Raw genomic sequence first — 16,937 nt, 5'->3', positions numbered from 1 at the left:
GTGAAAAAGGTTTGTTTTTATTTTTTAAAGATCTTTAGTAGCCTGGAAGAATTAAAATGGTGATTTCTAGCAATTTTAAGCATGAAGTAGATATCAATGTCATTCACAAAATAATATGAACTAATTGTCTAGTTAAGTGTCTTTAATATCTTTGTTCCCCCAAGTGAGTCCAATGTGAAAGCAACCTAGAAGCTGCTCCGTCTCAACCCCCCCATCATTGGATTCCACCTTACTTGAAGCTCCTGTGGCTGAAAGAGGACTAAAGTGGCATTTTCTGCCAGGCTTTGTCATGCTCCCTTTTGCCCACAGGTTCTTTAATGTCCAAGGGGCTTTTTGTGCCTACAGGGATATTCCACACTCTTTGTCCTTTGTTTACAGTCCAGTTTCACAACCTTATGAATTTGTCAAACATTTAGCATTTTTAAAACCTAAAATAATAAGTGTTCCTCAAAGCATGGCCACCAAGTCAACAGCATAAATAGCCTTTGGGAGCTTTTCAGAAATACAAATTCTCGGGCCTCGACCCAGACCTCCTGAATCAGAAGCAGCTGGCTGTGTTCTACTAAGTCCTCCTGGTAATTCTGATACGTGTTCAAGTTTTTGTTGCTTTAAATATTCACATACTACTTATACAACCAATAAATCAAATGTATATTAAGTGAACAAAACAAATCTCCTCAACCATTTACACATTGATTGCAAACTTAGTGAAATGCTTTTAAACATTTAACTTAATCACAAGCCTAACATTTCAGATTTCCCTACATTAAACATCTTACAAAGGAAAAAATACACGTAAAATACCACACTGATTACAGAGCCAACTATTTTTTTGACAGCATAACTGGGCACAAAGCTATTAATATCACAGATTTAATTTTGTTTTTTATTCTTAAATCTCCTTTTATTTTTACTTTTGTATGGTCCTGGAATTTAAACTTCTGTGCATTGTTGGGTTGTTGGGAATTCTACAAGAGACTCTTTATACTTTCTCAGGGTTTATGTAATTTTTCCAGACTGGGAAGAACAAACATATTGCCTCAGGAAGTCAGGGATACAGGTTAAGTGGATTACTGGCAAGTCACTTAATTTTGGTTGGTTAGAGGGGAACTGACTGCTAAATTCAAGGTGACTTAAACTCAAGCTGCTAGCCACTAGACAATATCTTTTTATCACAGTTTTTGCTTTTTGTCATGGAATCTACATTGGTTTCCCATTGCTGCTTTAACAAATTACCACACACTTAGTGGCTTAAAACAATACAAATAGGCCGGGCGCGGTGGCTCAAGCCTGTAATCCCAGCACTTTGGGAGGCCGAGGCGGGCGGATCACAAGGTCAGGAGATCGAGACCATCCTGGCTAACACGGTGAAACCCCGTCTCTACTAAAAAAAAAAAAATACAAAAAACTAGCCGGGCGAGGTGGCGGGCGCCTGTAGTCCCAGCTACTCCGGAGGCTGAGGCAGGAGAATGGCGTGAACCCGGGAGGCGGAGCTTGCAGTGAGCTGAGATCTGGCCAGTGCACTCCAGCTTGGGTGACAGAGCGAGACTCCGTCTCAAAAAAAAAAAAAAAAAAACAAAAAACAATACAAATATATTGTCTTACAGGTCTGGAGGGCAGAAGTCTAACATGAGTGTACAGGGCTGTGTTCCTTCTGGAGGCTCCAGAGGAGAATCCCATTCCTTGTCCATTCCAGCTTTTAAGGGCTGCCTATATCCTTGGGCTTGAGGCCCCCTTTCTCCATCTTCAAACCCAGTGTTTTCATAGCGTCTCCTCTCATTTGTAACCTCCTGCCTCTCTCTTATTCTCTAGTGTTATATTGGGCCCACCCAGGGTAATCTCCCCATCTCAAGATCATTAACTTATGAATATGAATGTGCAAAATTCCTTTTGTCAAGTAAAGCAATATATTCATTGATTCTGTAGTTTAGGACATCGACATCTTTGGGGACCATTATTTGTCTACCACCTGACACTTTTTGTCAATATATTTCCCATTTTTACTGTGCATACACATATACACAATGTATTTTTAATTAGGCTTTACAATATATAATTTTATTGCCTGGTTTACAACTAAATATATTGTGAACATTTTCTTTTCTTTATAACAGTTAAAATAATTGCATAGCTTGGAGAAAACATAATTTACTAAGCAATCTTGTTGGGGAAATTTAGGTATAATTTTTTTCCAAGGAGAGTTCATTCTTTTTACAATGCTGTTAGAAAAAAGGAGAGTCTGTCTTGTATAACTTTCTATAGATGATGGAAACTTGCCCTTCAATTTAGTCTTTTAACTTGCTTCTCTACATCCACCTAATCATCAATCAAGTAATTCATTTTCTCTTTTCCTGTCCATCTCTCCCATTTGCTTCCTCTTTTTTACCCCATCTCGCTGGCACACATGCAGACAGATTTCTATTACCCCAGCGCTTTCTGATCCTTCCCTCCATCGCCTCCCTTTAAAGAGGCTTTCTTTCATTTTAAAGAGACCATTTTAATTGATTTTGATCAACTCTGCTCAAAAATTTATCCTCAGTTTCACATTAGGATTAGCCTTTAATAATCTGAAGATATAATTCAATTGTTTAAAAGACCATGTTAATAAGACCTTGGTAGAGTTACATGTATCAAGAAACATAGGACTTGGGCACAATGTACATACGGCTGACTTTCTTTTGAAAAAGGAAAGTAGTTTCTGAGGGGAGGGCAGGGCAGAGGTAAGAAGTAATTGGTACGTTAAGGAAGTGAGGAAGTGTTAGGGACCATTACGGAGATTTTTTTTTTTTTTTTTTTTTTTGAGGCAGAGTCTCACTCTGTCACCCAGGCTAGAGTGTAATGGAGTGTCTTGGCTCACTGCAACCTCTGCCTCCCTGGCTCAAGCGATTCTCCTGCCTCCGCCTCCTAAGTAACTGAGACTACAGTCGCATGCCACTACAACCAGCCAATTTTTGTATTTTTAGTAGAGACGGGGTTTCACTATGTTGGCCAGGCTGGTCTCGAACTCCTGACCTTGTGATCTGCCTGCCTCGGCCTCCCAAAATTGTATTCATTATTTTAAGGCAACTAACAAATGATCTTCTTTCAGTTAGGACATTGGAGAAGCAGACTTTACTGGTCATGAAATTGCATGATATCTAAAATTGTTATTTCTGGAAATTAGGTAAATGTCAGTTAATAGTAACTTTGTATGGAACGGCACATGCCAGCTAGCATAAAAATGGTACATGTAGATGGTAGTATTCCAGAGTCCTGGGAGCCATGAGGTCCTTATCCATCACAAGGCCATCACAACCAGGTAGAAATGCCTCAGGAAAGCCGTGGGGTTGGCCATGCCAGCATTTACACATAGAACACTTCTTGGGCAGCCAGGTGTCATGGTGCACAGACTCACAGCTCTCTCTGCACACAACAAAGTCACAGTTCCATCCATAGGAGGAAGGGCAGACACGAAAGCACCCCAGCGTGCAGGTTCTCCCATTTAGACAGCAGGTTCTGTTTCGTTCCTTACTGTCCTTTATCCCCATGGATGGCACAAACTGTGAGACAAGGACGAATTGCAGGCTCCTCCTGGGGCTGAGTGCTGTCCCCTTGAAAGCCAAGTCTCCCTGACATAGACATGCAAGATATGGTGGCCCAACCTGGCCAACTAATTCCAGTTCAAATGCTTTTGAAATGGCCATGATCAAAATTACACTCTGTCATTGTCCCCTGGAGTGCAATGCAACCTCTGCCTCCCAGGTTCAAGTGATTCCCCTGCCTCAACCTTCCGAGTAGCTGGGATTATAGGCATGTGCCACCATGCCTGGCTAATTTGTGTGTGTGTGTGTGTGTGTGTGTATTTTTAGCAGAAATGGGGTTTCACTATGTTAGCCAGGCTGGTCTCGAACTCCTGGCCTCAGTTGATCCGCCCGCCTTGGCCTCCCAAAGTGCTGGGATTACAGGCGTGAGCCACTGCTCCCTGCCATGGATTCTGATTTTTAAAGAAATTTAGAAGATTTAAGTTTTATTTGTTTGTTTTTAATCTCTGGCATCACATGACTCATTGCAATATTTAATAATATATTAACCTGGCCTGGTTTCAATAGTTAAAAACATTGACCTTTCTTATTGGCATTGTGTTGTAATTAATTAGTTAAAAAATCATCAAAAGATTTCACTTCCAGAGAAACAGAAAAGTGAATCTTAAAATTTAGACTTCTTAGCCAAGTGCGGTGACTCATGCCTGTAATCCCAACACTCTGAGAGGCTGAGGCGGGCGATCACCTGAGGTCAGGAGTTTGAGACTAGCCAGGCCAACATGGTGAAACCCCGTCCCTACTAATAATACAAAAATTAGCCGGGCGTGGTGTCGCATGCCTGTAATCCAAGCTACTCAGTAGACTGAGGCCGGAGAATTGCTTGAACCTGGGAGGCAGAGGTTGCAGTGAGCTGAGAGAGCGCCACTGCACTCCAGCCTGGGCGACAGAGCGAGACTCCGTCTGGAAAAAAAAATTGACTTATTTTTATGGACATTTAACTAAGTTGGTATTTTGGAGTAAATGGTTATTATTGTTTTCCTCATTGGAAATTGCATATGTGACTGGTGCTAGCTAACCGCTGGACTCCTTTTCTATTTCACTTATATATAAGACCACAAATGCTGCTGAGGCCTGTTTATTCATGGTACAGTTTCTACTATTTCTTACAATAATTTGGCTTACAAATTATGTTAGTTATTTGTGGCTTATGCAGATAAAAACAACACATATCTATACTATATGAACAGAAGTATACTTAACAAAACCCCACAAATATCTATCTATAGTTATAGCTATATATAAACACTTTCCTACTTATTTAAGTAAATACATTTAAATGTACATAATATTCACTCTTCTTTGATATTACTATCATAATTTTGTACATTTTATTTACATTAACTTTTTTCTTATGTGCATCACGTCCCTTTAGAAACATAATTTGTTTCATTTCATGATCTTTGTTACTACAAATGATCACAACTTGAAAAATGGGAGCTCCTTTAAGTTGACTGTTTTTCCTTTCAGCAGTGCCCCTGCCATTTAGAAAACAAATCACTCTTGTTTCCTGGCAACAACAAAATGTTACAGACCTATTCTGATTTTATTCTGCCCAATAACACGAAATTGACTATCCTCTAATGGTTTCTGGTTCTTTTTAAAAATAGAACAATATTAAAGACAAAAATCTGGTCACTAGGGATGTTTACAAGTGTTAAGTAGGGAAAGAGTACAGTTATTGCTGCTGCTTTGGGACTTCTCTTGGTAGTGACTGAGCTTAAAGAAAATACTTTTATAAGTGTGTAAAATATTGTTCTTTCCAGTATAGCTTATCATATCGTTATCCCTTATTTTTCTTATTGTATGAGATTTCAGCAGTTACTAAGAGTTTCTTCCTCTACATTGATGCACTGTGTCACCCAGCAGCATAGTAGCCCACTTTCCTCCCACCTCCTCTCTCACTCTCTGTTTTCTGGGACAATGGTTCTCAGCCTAGTTTTCATATTGGAGCAGCTTGGGGAGCTTTAAAAATGTTGATATGGGTCCCACTATCATAGCTTCTGATTTAACCTTCCAAAAAGCAGAATATGGTGTCAGAATTTTGTAAAAGCTCCATAGGTGATACTAAGGTGCAGCCAAAGTAAAGAACCTCTGTTCTAGAAAAGTGTTGCAACCTGAATAAAACCAACCAGGCACACTCCCATGAAATTACACCACAGAGGTTCCAGGGATACCAGCTTGACGTTATAAACAGAGAAATTAAATGAATGCTTATCTTTTGACTGCTTTGCTTCAGGAGTTTTGGGGATGGGGACTTGTTAAAGAGGAAAACACACCTGCCTGTTTTTCAGTCTTCTTGAAAGACTCATGTGTACAGGTCGTTGACTTCTCCAATTGCTCCACTAGCATTTCTGTCTTTCAGCCTCATCTTCCTCACTCTTTCCTAACCTTGCTCTAATTACTTCAAGATTTTAAAAGGCCTTGATTTCTTCGTCTTTGAGGTTAAGATAATGTCTGCATGTGACACACACTAAATCTAGTAAAATTCAACAACGTATTTTTTTTTTTTTTTTTTTTTTGAGGCGGAGTCTCGCTCTGTCGCCCGGACTGGAGTGCAGTGGCCAGATCTCAGCTCACTGCAAGCTCCGCCTCCCGGGTTTACGCCATTCTCCTGCCTCAGCCTCCCGAGTAGCTGGGACTACAGGCGCCCGCCACCTCGCCCGGTTAGTTTTTGTATTTTTAGTAGAGACGGGGTTTCACCGTGTTAGCCAGGATGGTCTTGATCTCCTGACCTCGTGATCCGCCCGTCTCGGCCTCCCAAAGTGCTGAGATTACAGGCTTGAGCCACCGCGCCCGGCCAACAACGTATTGTAAAGTTCAAAAAAACCATAACAAGTTGGCAGTCAAGGGTCCTAGCTGCCTAAAATGATTTGAGAAGCTATAACAGAAGTCAAATCTGCTTCTCTGGCTATGAGATTCCAGAAGGTCAACTGCAATGTTAATCCACACTTTTCTTATCCTTTTTTTATCCTGTCTGTACACACTTTAGGGAGTGCTACATGTTTAAAGAAGTCTGAAGTATGACCTCTAGGATTAAACACTCCTCTGTCCCCACCCTCCGCTTCTCTCTCTCGCTTTCTTGGGGTTTTAGGCATCATAAAATTAATGAATTCATCTGATATAGGGAATTGATAGTTGATTATAATTATAGACCTTATTGACATATCTACCTCCACTTAAGTTACTTTTCCATGATGGAAGCCTGCATTCTTATAGTATGAAAAACAGAATGTCTGTTTTAGTAAGAGGACAAAGGCCTAGGACCTACTCTATTTCTGTGTAATCTATTAGTATTAGTTCTTCACTTAGTTCCCATACACACCCAAGTCTGGGAACCATTTTCTTAGGGCATCGAATAAGGAAGGGTAGTTGCTTCTCGAATGAGAAGGGCCTTAACAGAAGATGGTGAATTATTCTTTGCTCAGAGGAGTTTAGCTGCCTTTTTCCCTCAATTCCCTCCCTCCTAAGAATATCATAGACAGAGTCTTCCGTTTTTGTGGGCTGCCATCTCAGAAGCTTTGTCTACTCTTGGTATATTGCCTGGTTAGGATTTTAAGAAAATAATAGAAGACGCTTTCAAAAATATGGCGGTCTCATTTCCCTCTTTCTTAGGAGTCTCAAACTTTAATATGCAAATGAATCCCCTGGAAACCTTGTTAAAATGCAGATTCTGCTCCAGTAAATCTGGGTAGGACCTGAAATTCTGAAGATCTAATATGCTCTCAGATGATGCTGATGTTGCTACTCTGAGGAGCAAGGTACTAGCTTTGGTTCTCAGCTTTGGCAGCATGTTAGAATATAGTAGGCATATTTTAAAAAATAATGATCCCTAGGTCCCACTCCTAGAGATTTTGATTTTTCTGACTTAATTGATACAGAATATGGCCTGGGCATCAAGACTTTAAAAAACTCTCCAAGTGGCCGGGTGCAGTGGCTCACGCCTGTAATCCCAGCACTTTGCAAGGCCGAGGCGGGCGGATCATCTGAGGTCAGGAGTTTGAGACCAGCTTGGCCAACATGACAAAACCCCGTCTCTACTAAAAATACAAAAATTAGCTGGGTGTGGTGGCGAGCCTATAATCCTAGCTACTTGGGAGGCTAAGGTAGGAGAATGGATTGAACCTGGAAGGAGGGGGTTGCAGTGAGTTGAGATCGCGCCACTGCACTCCAGCCTGGGAGACAGACTGAGACTCCATCTCAAAAACAAACACTCTCCAAGTGACTTTCATGTGCAGCAAAATTTGAAAATCCCTTGTCTTAGTCCACCATCAAAAGTTAACCAATACCACATGTTTTTTTGTTTTGTTTTGTTTTGTTTTGTAAAATGGATCTTTTATTCACTCCTCATGCTATAAAATACAGCGTGCTTAGATAGTTCAAAGCAGTGGTTTACAAATCTCTATCCTCACCGACCCTGGTGTGGAGAAACTTCCATCAGAAGTGGTAAAATAAGAAAAATAAGGATAAGAATTATATAGTGAATTTCATAAAGCTCAAATAATTCATTTCAAGGATTATTCTTTGAAATTGTCTTTCACACCTTTTTGATGTTAAAAATATCCTTTGTAAATTAAATTAAGGTAGTAACATATTATACCTGTTTATTTGCTTTTCTCATGCTCTTAATTTGGTAAATAAAGAGTTGCAAATCTTATGTTGATCTCCACATATTTTTGGAAATTTTGCTGGTTCATGAAATTTGAAAATCTGGGAACCATGGGCATGATAAATCCATTAAAAATTAGAAAAAAATCTGATCTGTAAGTCTAGAAAAATATTGTTATAGAAATATAGTTTTTAATCTTTGATCCTCTAATCCCTGGGGCCAAGCAGTCCTTGAATTTTGTAAGCACCAGAGTTTATTGCTTTCTGTGTCAGTTCAGGTCCACTAAGAAGCAGATTCCAAGAAGGAATTAGACTTGCAAGAGATTTATTGAGGGAAACACCAAGAAACAAAAAGAGAGAGGAAGCAGGAATGGGCCAAGAGGGCCTTCGGACAGGGAGGCAGGTCTGACCCCTGTGGGAAGGAAGGACGGGTGGGTAGGGAAAGCCTCATCCAGTAGCGCAGCTCTGAGAAAGTCTCAGCCAGGCTGATGGGGAGCCCCAGAGCACAGACTGCCCATCAGAGAGGTCCCCTGTCAGGAAGGAATGGCCCAGCGCTATTCTCCCCACCGTGTTCTGTCATCAGTTTGGAACAGCCTAGGGAGGGTGGCCTTGGCAGGAATGCTGCAGGGCATCCGAAGGTGTAGCAGCTAGAGTGTCAGCCAATGGCTCTCTTCACAGCAAGTTCTCTTCTGTAGGGCGATCTGTGTGTGCACTTCCATGGCTGCCACACTGGGACTTGCAATTCCACAGTGAAAGTGTATCTTTTTTCTGTCGGATGATGTGAAAGAAAATCAGCCATATGGCAGGTCATTAATGTTTCTCTGTATATCTTGCTTTTGGTCTTGTCCCTGTTAACCAATGGCCATTTATCAATTATAATTCATCATTATGTCTGCTGGGCCCACAATTACCACCATAAAAAATGTAAAATCGCTGGTCACTGGATAAGTCGTGGAAGGTAGAACATCTGGCTTATGTAATGAATACATGTTTAATATTACCTTTTAAACCTGTAATGTTGGTAGGTTTTTTCACGTAGTAAAAATTCTATTTGTTAGTATTTCTTGTTATTATTTCTTATCTTACATTAAATAAGGCATTATTAAGCATAATTAACTTAGATTATCTTTTTCTTGGTTTGCCACAGTGTATTGTCTAGCATGACAGATGCAGTATTGGCTCGAGTGTATAAACAATCAGATTTGGACACCCTGGCTAAAGAAGCATCCATCCCAATTATCAATGGGCTGTCAGATTTATACCATCCTATCCAGATCCTGGCTGATTACCTCACGCTCCAGGTTGGTTTATTTATTTGTCTTACAAAACAGAAAAATCAACAAATAATTCCTGACTTGCTCTAAGTGAAACCGTTTACTTAAATCATGGCATTGGTGTTTTATTTTCAAATACCAGCTTGACAAAGAATTATAGCTTATGTGTGCATTTTCTGGGGAAAACAGGGCATTGTTAAAAATAGACTCTAAGATCCTTCTGCACTCAACTCTATTCCCAAACTCTTTTAGCCCATATCTCATCTTCTGTTCTGTCAATCCCTTTGATTTTGGTGCCATATTTAACACAACGAATGAATAGAGAACACTGGAGCATACAAAATGGACAAGCCGTATGGGATTCTATAGACATCAGAGTCTGTGGCTTGGGAGTGAAGACTGGCGGAGTGTGCTTTGAATATTCAAAATGGTCAGTTACTAAGTCACTCTGGGAGAGGGGACCACTTTCTATCATTTTAATAAACTAGTTGTTTAAAAGTAGGTTTAAGAATATGCAGAATTATAGAATTGGAGCTCAAATTTAGCCATTCTAGTCCTCCCAAATTAGGAACTTGAATAACTTTGAAAGATTTCCCTTGTTTGGTTTGCCACAGCCAATCTACATGGTATTGCCTCTGGAAATCCTAACAGCCATGGTTTCTATGTCTATGGATGACTGAGGAGACAAGATAAACTGGATAGGCCCATCTTCTTCCACATTTGAATAAACTACACACATTTAAATGTGAGGTTAAGCTCAAAATAAAACACTTTGGACATGAGGATGAGATCCATGCAGAGAAGATGATATAATTATGTCAGATACCAAAGTGACTGTCTGGGGCTGTGGCTTTACATATACACCAGATAATTTAATGCTTCCCCCTGGGGCTTTATCATTCATTACTAGATTATAAATTCATTGAGGGAAAATGAGCTGTCCTGTTCATCATAATGTCCCCTGCAGGACCTCGTGTAATGCCTTCATATAGGAGATACTTAAAGTAGGAGCTGAATGAATAAATAGCAGCTTGTTAAGAGCATGGAATTGAAATCAGATGGATCTGGAATTAAATTCTAGCTTAGCTAACTAGTAGTTCTGTGATCTCCAAATTGCTTAGCCTTTCTCTTTTTTAATCTTTTTAAATATATAAAATATATAAAACCTACAGACACTTCAAGAAAATAAAACAAACATTCACGTGTTCACAGAGTTTTGTCAATTTTTAACGTGATGGAGTAGTTACTTTATAATTCTTTGCTGTTTTTCAATAAAACATTACAGATGGAGTTGAAGCCCACCATGTGACTCTGCCTGATCTCATTTTCTTCCCTTCCACAAATATATTATTATCCTGATATTAGTATCTTTACACATATCTATAGCCATAAACAACCAACAGTATTATTATTATTTGAGACAGAGTCTCACTCTGTCACCCAGACTGGAGTACAGCAGCATGATCTTGGCTCACTGCAACCTCCGCCTCCCGGGTTCAAGTGATTCTCGTGCCTCAGCCTCCGTAGTAGCTGGGATTACAAGTGTGTACCACGTCTGGCTAATTTTTGTATTTTTAGTAGACATGGGGTTTCACCACGTTGACCAGGCTGGTCTTGAACTTCTGACCTCTGGTGATCCACCCACCTCGGTCTCCCAAAGTGCTGGGATTACAGGCATGAGCCACCGCACCTGGCCAACTAACAGTGTTATGAGCATCTTTATCAACTTCGTATAATGGGAACATGCTCTGAGCCACCATGCTACACTGTTCCAGGTATTCTGTATTTCCCCTTTCTCATACCAAAGAATTTCAGCTCCATAAAAGCAGTGATTTTTGTCTCTTTTGTTTATTGTTATATCTCCAGGGCCAAGGACAGTGTCTCAGTGTCTGGACATTAAAGGTGCTCATTTGTATCCAATGAATGAACGCAACTAAGATTCAGATTTGAAATGTATGAAACTCTTAGTCTCTGTACAAGTTCATGTGATGCCTTGGTTTAAGATATTAAGACATTTTACCATGTTTTTGTGATTGTACATTCATCTTATTGAATTGCTCTGTGTAATGCAAAAAAATTGGGAGTTCATTCCTTCTAACAAGGCACTAATATTGAGATTAAGACTATTTATTTTAACCTTAATAATTGCTACGCATAAGCGAATTTACTCCTGGATTTCATCTCCTTCATCCCTTGCCTTTTAGGAACACTATAGCTCTCTGAAAGGTCTTACCCTCAGCTGGATCGGGGATGGGAACAATATCCTGCACTCCATCATGATGAGCGCAGCGAAATTCGGGATGCACCTTCAGGCAGCTACTCCAAAGGTAGGGAAACTTTTTGCCTTGAAACTAACCCCTCTCTTAAATCATCCTCAGATGCAATTACCCAGTGACAAAAAAGCTCTCTTCCATTTAAGTATAGCACAGGTGAGGCCACAAAATTTAGGTTACGTTACTAGCCCTACTATTAAATAGCTATCTGGCCTCTTGAGAGTCCAATTTTCCATCTCTACAATAAGAGATAGTCTTGGCTGATGCCTTTTAACACTTGGCTGAGTCAGTGTTAAAAGCATGTCTGAATTATCCCTTTGAATACCCTGCTGTAGGCCATTATGATGACTGGCATCATGCATTACCACCACAAAGGCTGAAGAAAGCAATAAAATTCAGGCAGCATAGAATTCTCAACCCATGGGAATGATACTGTCATTTTTCTAGTACTGCAATTTGGTAGAAAAATGTAAATCCAATGTGAGGATCACAGTGATGGCATCTACATCAGCTTGGTATTTCAAAACTCAACTCTGGGGACCTTTTGGCTTATGAAATTTGGGCCCCACATGGCTATGAAAATGACCCCTGCATACCTCCTACCTTGCTGCTATCTCTCACAGCATGTGTGGAATACATGACTTCTTTCATAGGCCCAGTGTAACCCTTTTGATACACAAGAAACTGGCAATAATTGTTGCCTCCGAGGAGGGGAACTGGGAGGTTTGAGGATAGAGGTAGGAGGGAGACTTTATTTTCACCATACAGTCATGTATGGCTTCATAACAGGGATACGTTCTGAGAAATGGGTCCTTCGGTGAGTTTGTTGTTGTGGGAACATCATACAGTGTACTTACACAAATGTAGATGGTATATATTTTTATTTATATATATTCTTTCACATGGTAAAATAAATGTTCCAGCACCATTACTAAATATCAACCTTAGGCCAGGTTCCCCACAAGCACACCATCGTGGGGATTTGTGTACAGATGATTCATTAAGGAAGTACTCCCAAGGGAGATCCCTAAGGGATTAGAGGGAGCAGGACAGGGAAAGGGAAGAATCTAAGCAAGGATGCCATTTATAGTGACCAACCATCCTGATTTGCCCAAGATCAAGAGATTTCTGGGGACATGGGGTTTGGGGGGCTAAAATTGAGAGTCCGGGCAAACCAAGGTGATTTGGTCACCCTAGTACCATGTCATGCACAGTCCCACAGAAAGTAGCTTCAGTCTGATCTCACAGGTGAGCTCTGGAGTTAAGTTATGCCCTAAAGTTATCCCAGCATTGGTCAAGGGCAGCAGAAGAGGTGGAGTGGTAAATCCCCTGGCACTTTTGATGGAAAAGCAGCCTGGTAGCCAGAGAGCTGTCCCCTGAAGATGAACTGCAAGCACTAGGTGTTAAAAACACTGAAACTGGGGAGGGAGCAGAAGCCATGAAGAGGGATCTCCCGGGGGCCTCTGAGTAGAGCACCAGCATCATCTGCTGCATCGGTCAAAACAAAACTAGACACCACCAAATGCTTTCACCAGGTGTTTTTATCTTGCTGTCTTGGATTTTTAGGGCTGCCGTAACAAATTACTACAAACTGCACGGCTTAAAACAGTAAAAATTTACTCTTTCACAGTTTTGGAGACTAGAAGTTTGAAATCAAGGTGTTAACAGGCCACACTCCCTCGGAAGCCTCTCAGGGAGGATCATTTTTTGCCTCTTCCTGCTTCTAGTAGCCCCAGGCGTTCCTTGGCTTATGGGTGCATCTCTCTAATCTCTGCTTCCATCACTTTACCTCTGTGTCTGTGTCTCTCTGTACAAATCTCCCTCTTCTTATAGGGACACCAACCATATTAAATTTAGGCCCACTTTTATCAAGTATGACCTCATCTTAACTAATTACATCTGGAAAGACTATTTCCACATAAGGTCACATTCTGAGGTTCTGGGTGGGCGTGAATTTTGAAGAACACTATTCAACCAAGTACACGTGCCATAGAAAAAATTTCCACTGCATGCAGTGGAAGTCATCCTATTACAGTAAATTTGCGGGACTCAGAGAGATGATCCTTACAACAGATAATTCTCCTCTTTTATTCAGCGTGAACTGAAATAAGGGTCAGATCCGATATGTGCTTAAGGTGGCTTTTATTCACTTTATGGGAAGGGTGAGTACACTCTCCATACAAAGCTAGTTTGAAGAAAGGCTCTGTATTAATGCAAACTCTTATTGCATTTGGTTCCCACAGATGAAACATACATTAACAATAATTGTTCGCTGGTATAAAGATCTTTTGGAAGGCTTCATTCTGTTGAAGAAATATATGGTTTAAACATTTTATTGTATGACAAAGATGTTTTATTAACATCAAAGGAAAAAATTCTAATATTACAGAGTAATTGCAGTATTGTTCTTATGCAGAAACTCATTTAAATGATAGAGAGTACTAAAACCTGGTTAAACCTTGGTGGGAGTAAGAGTTTTGCAAAGTCTCCTGGAAAGTCTGATAGTGCAAAAGTCGTTCCATCAATTTGTAAGTCTTCAGTTGTTAGCAGACCTGTTTCCTTTAAAGATAAAGCTAGGAGATTTATTGTAAATTTTAGAAACACTGAAACGTTTCCAAGGCCATGATTAATCTATTTTCCCGTTCTTTAACCAAGAATAACTTACATGTTCAAGAAAAAATAATTTTGTCCATGATTGTAAAATTGCTCCATAAACTATCAATACTAATGATTTTAACATTGTTCTAAGTGAATACTTAGACTGAACTGGGTGTGTTAATCACCTTCTTTGTCTGGTTTTAAAATTTATCTAAAGGCTAGTGAGTGATTTAGTATTGAAAGCTGAGATGTGAGTAAAGAATTCCTCTCTGTATTCTAAGTCATGCCACAGTGCATGCAAGGTTGGGTGATTTTCTAATTTCCAAACCTCTCTGTTGGTTCTCTAAGTACTTATTGATTCCTTTTCTAAGAATTATTATACTTAGGGAGTATAAAACCTACTCTCCAAAGGGAAGGCTAAATTTTCAGGGTAGGAGGCACCTGGGGTAATATCCAAGTCTCTTCATTTGTGTTTACCAGTATGGCTGTTCACAACATTAGTTGCTAAATTAGCTAGCCTTTATTAATTACTTTCCCCAAATCTCTATAAACAAGGCCCCAGAATTCATCGCTACATGAGGGTAGTAAAGCTGCTAAAATGTCCGCAGGCATCTTCATCAACCTCTGAGTAGTTTCTTCTTTCAAGAATGCTTTAATAGAAGAAGAAACTATGGTAGACGATCATGTGCAAATAAACACAATTTCACAAATAAACCTAGACATGCCTGTCACAGGTTGGGTTTCTTGGAAGCGGACTCAGAGTTTAGCTCGCAGGACAGGCAGGATGCTATTAGCATTTGCCCTTGAAATCAACAACTGTGGAAAGGAAGGGAAGGAAGCAGGAGTAAGAAGAGGGAGAAGCTGAGTTGCGATGCAGGCCCAACAACAGCCTTGGCTGATCTTATGGAAAGTTCTGTATCTGAGATGTCCGTTCAGCTGTCTGCAGTTGGGCATAGGGGGTCAGGTTTTCTTACCCTCCTGTCAATCAGCCATTGAATGTGGGTTGCCCCGAAAGGGTGTGTGACCTTGGGTGAGGCTGCTCTCTGCAGCTGAGGCAGTGCCCAAAGGGGGCTGACAGCTGAAAGCCATCTTCTGGCAGCACTCCCAGCAGCTGGGGGAATAAGTCCTTTATTCATGATTATTCATGGAGGGGGATCTGGGGAGCATACCACAGCATTCACTATAATGCCTCAGTGAAAAGTGATAAAAGTCAACTCGTATTCAATGCTAAGAACTTGGGAAAATGAGAAGGATAGAGGAAGGTGAGGATAATGACTGTGTTTGAACTGACGAGACTTCCATATGGAGGGTCTTGGAGGTGAGGCTGGGCTAGAGTTTTGAGGAGCTGACACATTGTGATGAAGACACCCAGGAGGGGACAAGAGAGGAGGTGTTCAAGGGTGAAAGGCTGTGATGGCAGAAAAGGGCAAGATGTGTACAGGGATGACAATAAGATTGGCTTTCCTGCAGCAAGATGTTGAGAAGAATTAAAAGAGACAGTAGCAGGGGGTGGAGGTGGGGAGCCTGGATGCTCTTAATCAGTTTTGACTTAAGAAACAAGTAGTAAACATCAGAGGCTTCAGAGAAGACAGTTATTGCTGCTGTGTACAGAATAGGTTGGAGAGTGAGGGTAGAGGCAGGGAGGCTGCCTGTGGGAACCTGGGATAGCTTGGGGAGCTTTAGCTCTTCCCATGACGTCCCCTCACCCAGAGTAGGAGCTAGGCTGAGCAAGCGACTCACCTAGAGTGCAAAATTTGTGCATGCATGGCCCTGAGAATGAGTGTTTCTTTAAAATTTTTTATAGCGCCTCCTAAAATGTTTTGCCCTAGGCACCTCGCTTGCCTCTCCGGTGTCTGACTCTGCCCTCACCAAACAATCCCAAACAAATATATAATCTTAGCAAAAACAATGTATTTGTTCTGTTAATGCCTTTCAAACCAAGCACCCTGCACTCAAAACGCTTGCTGGGGAATGCCAAAGAATGAGACGTGTGTAATGGGGGAGGGGGTATTGAGCTGGGATGGTCAGGGAAGGTTTTTCTGAGGAGGGGACATTTCAACTGAGACCTGAAAAAGTTACCCACATGGAGTGGGTGGAAGAAAGAATTTCAGACAAAAAAGGATAGCATGTGCAAAGACAGACAAACATGCATTCATTTGTACACTTCTGAATATAATCCTCTTAAGCCATTATGGAAACCGGAAGAGGTGTGTCCAAGAGTTAGAAAGCACCATGTCTTATGTTTGCCTTTATGATTAAAGAAGTTGGAGATAGTGAAAGATGGGGCAATTTGTTGTCTTTTTAAATTCAAAAGGCACTATTGAGTTTGGAATTCTAGGTGTAAAAATCATATTTTACTGAACGTGGTGGGACCACATCTTGAGAAAGGGAAGGAGAGGAGATATTGAAAAGAAAATAATACATATGGAAGAAAACATGTATAATAAAATTACCTAAATAACAGTTAAATTCTTCCTCCTGTAGGGTTATGAGCCGGATCCTAGTGTAACCAAGTTGGCAGAGCAGTATGCCAAAGAGGTATGCTCTTTACATGTAAAGCTGTGATTGCGTTTTACTGTCCCATGAAGTTATCTAACCAGCGTGCT

At 40.6% G+C, this 16,937-nt stretch overlaps 1 protein-coding gene across 1 annotated transcript in view; it reads left to right on the top strand.

The window, feature by feature from the left end:
- OTC (ornithine carbamoyltransferase) overlaps positions 1–16,937 on the top strand; it is a 72,414-nt gene that overhangs the window by 42,095 nt on the left and 13,382 nt on the right. Inside the window, 3 exon segments of the mRNA XM_033202089.1 lie at positions 9,334–9,487; positions 11,665–11,787; positions 16,816–16,869. Coding sequence (XP_033057980.1) covers positions 9,334–9,487; positions 11,665–11,787; positions 16,816–16,869 — 331 coding nt within the window.

The sequence above is a fragment of the Trachypithecus francoisi genome, unplaced genomic scaffold (genome assembly GCF_009764315.1).
Source record: "Trachypithecus francoisi isolate TF-2019V2 unplaced genomic scaffold, Tfra_2.0 Lachesis_group6, whole genome shotgun sequence".
NCBI lineage: Eukaryota > Metazoa > Chordata > Mammalia > Primates > Cercopithecidae > Trachypithecus > Trachypithecus francoisi.
Note: the sequence above shows the minus strand (reverse complement) of the source record. Positions and strands in the feature narration are given on the sequence as shown.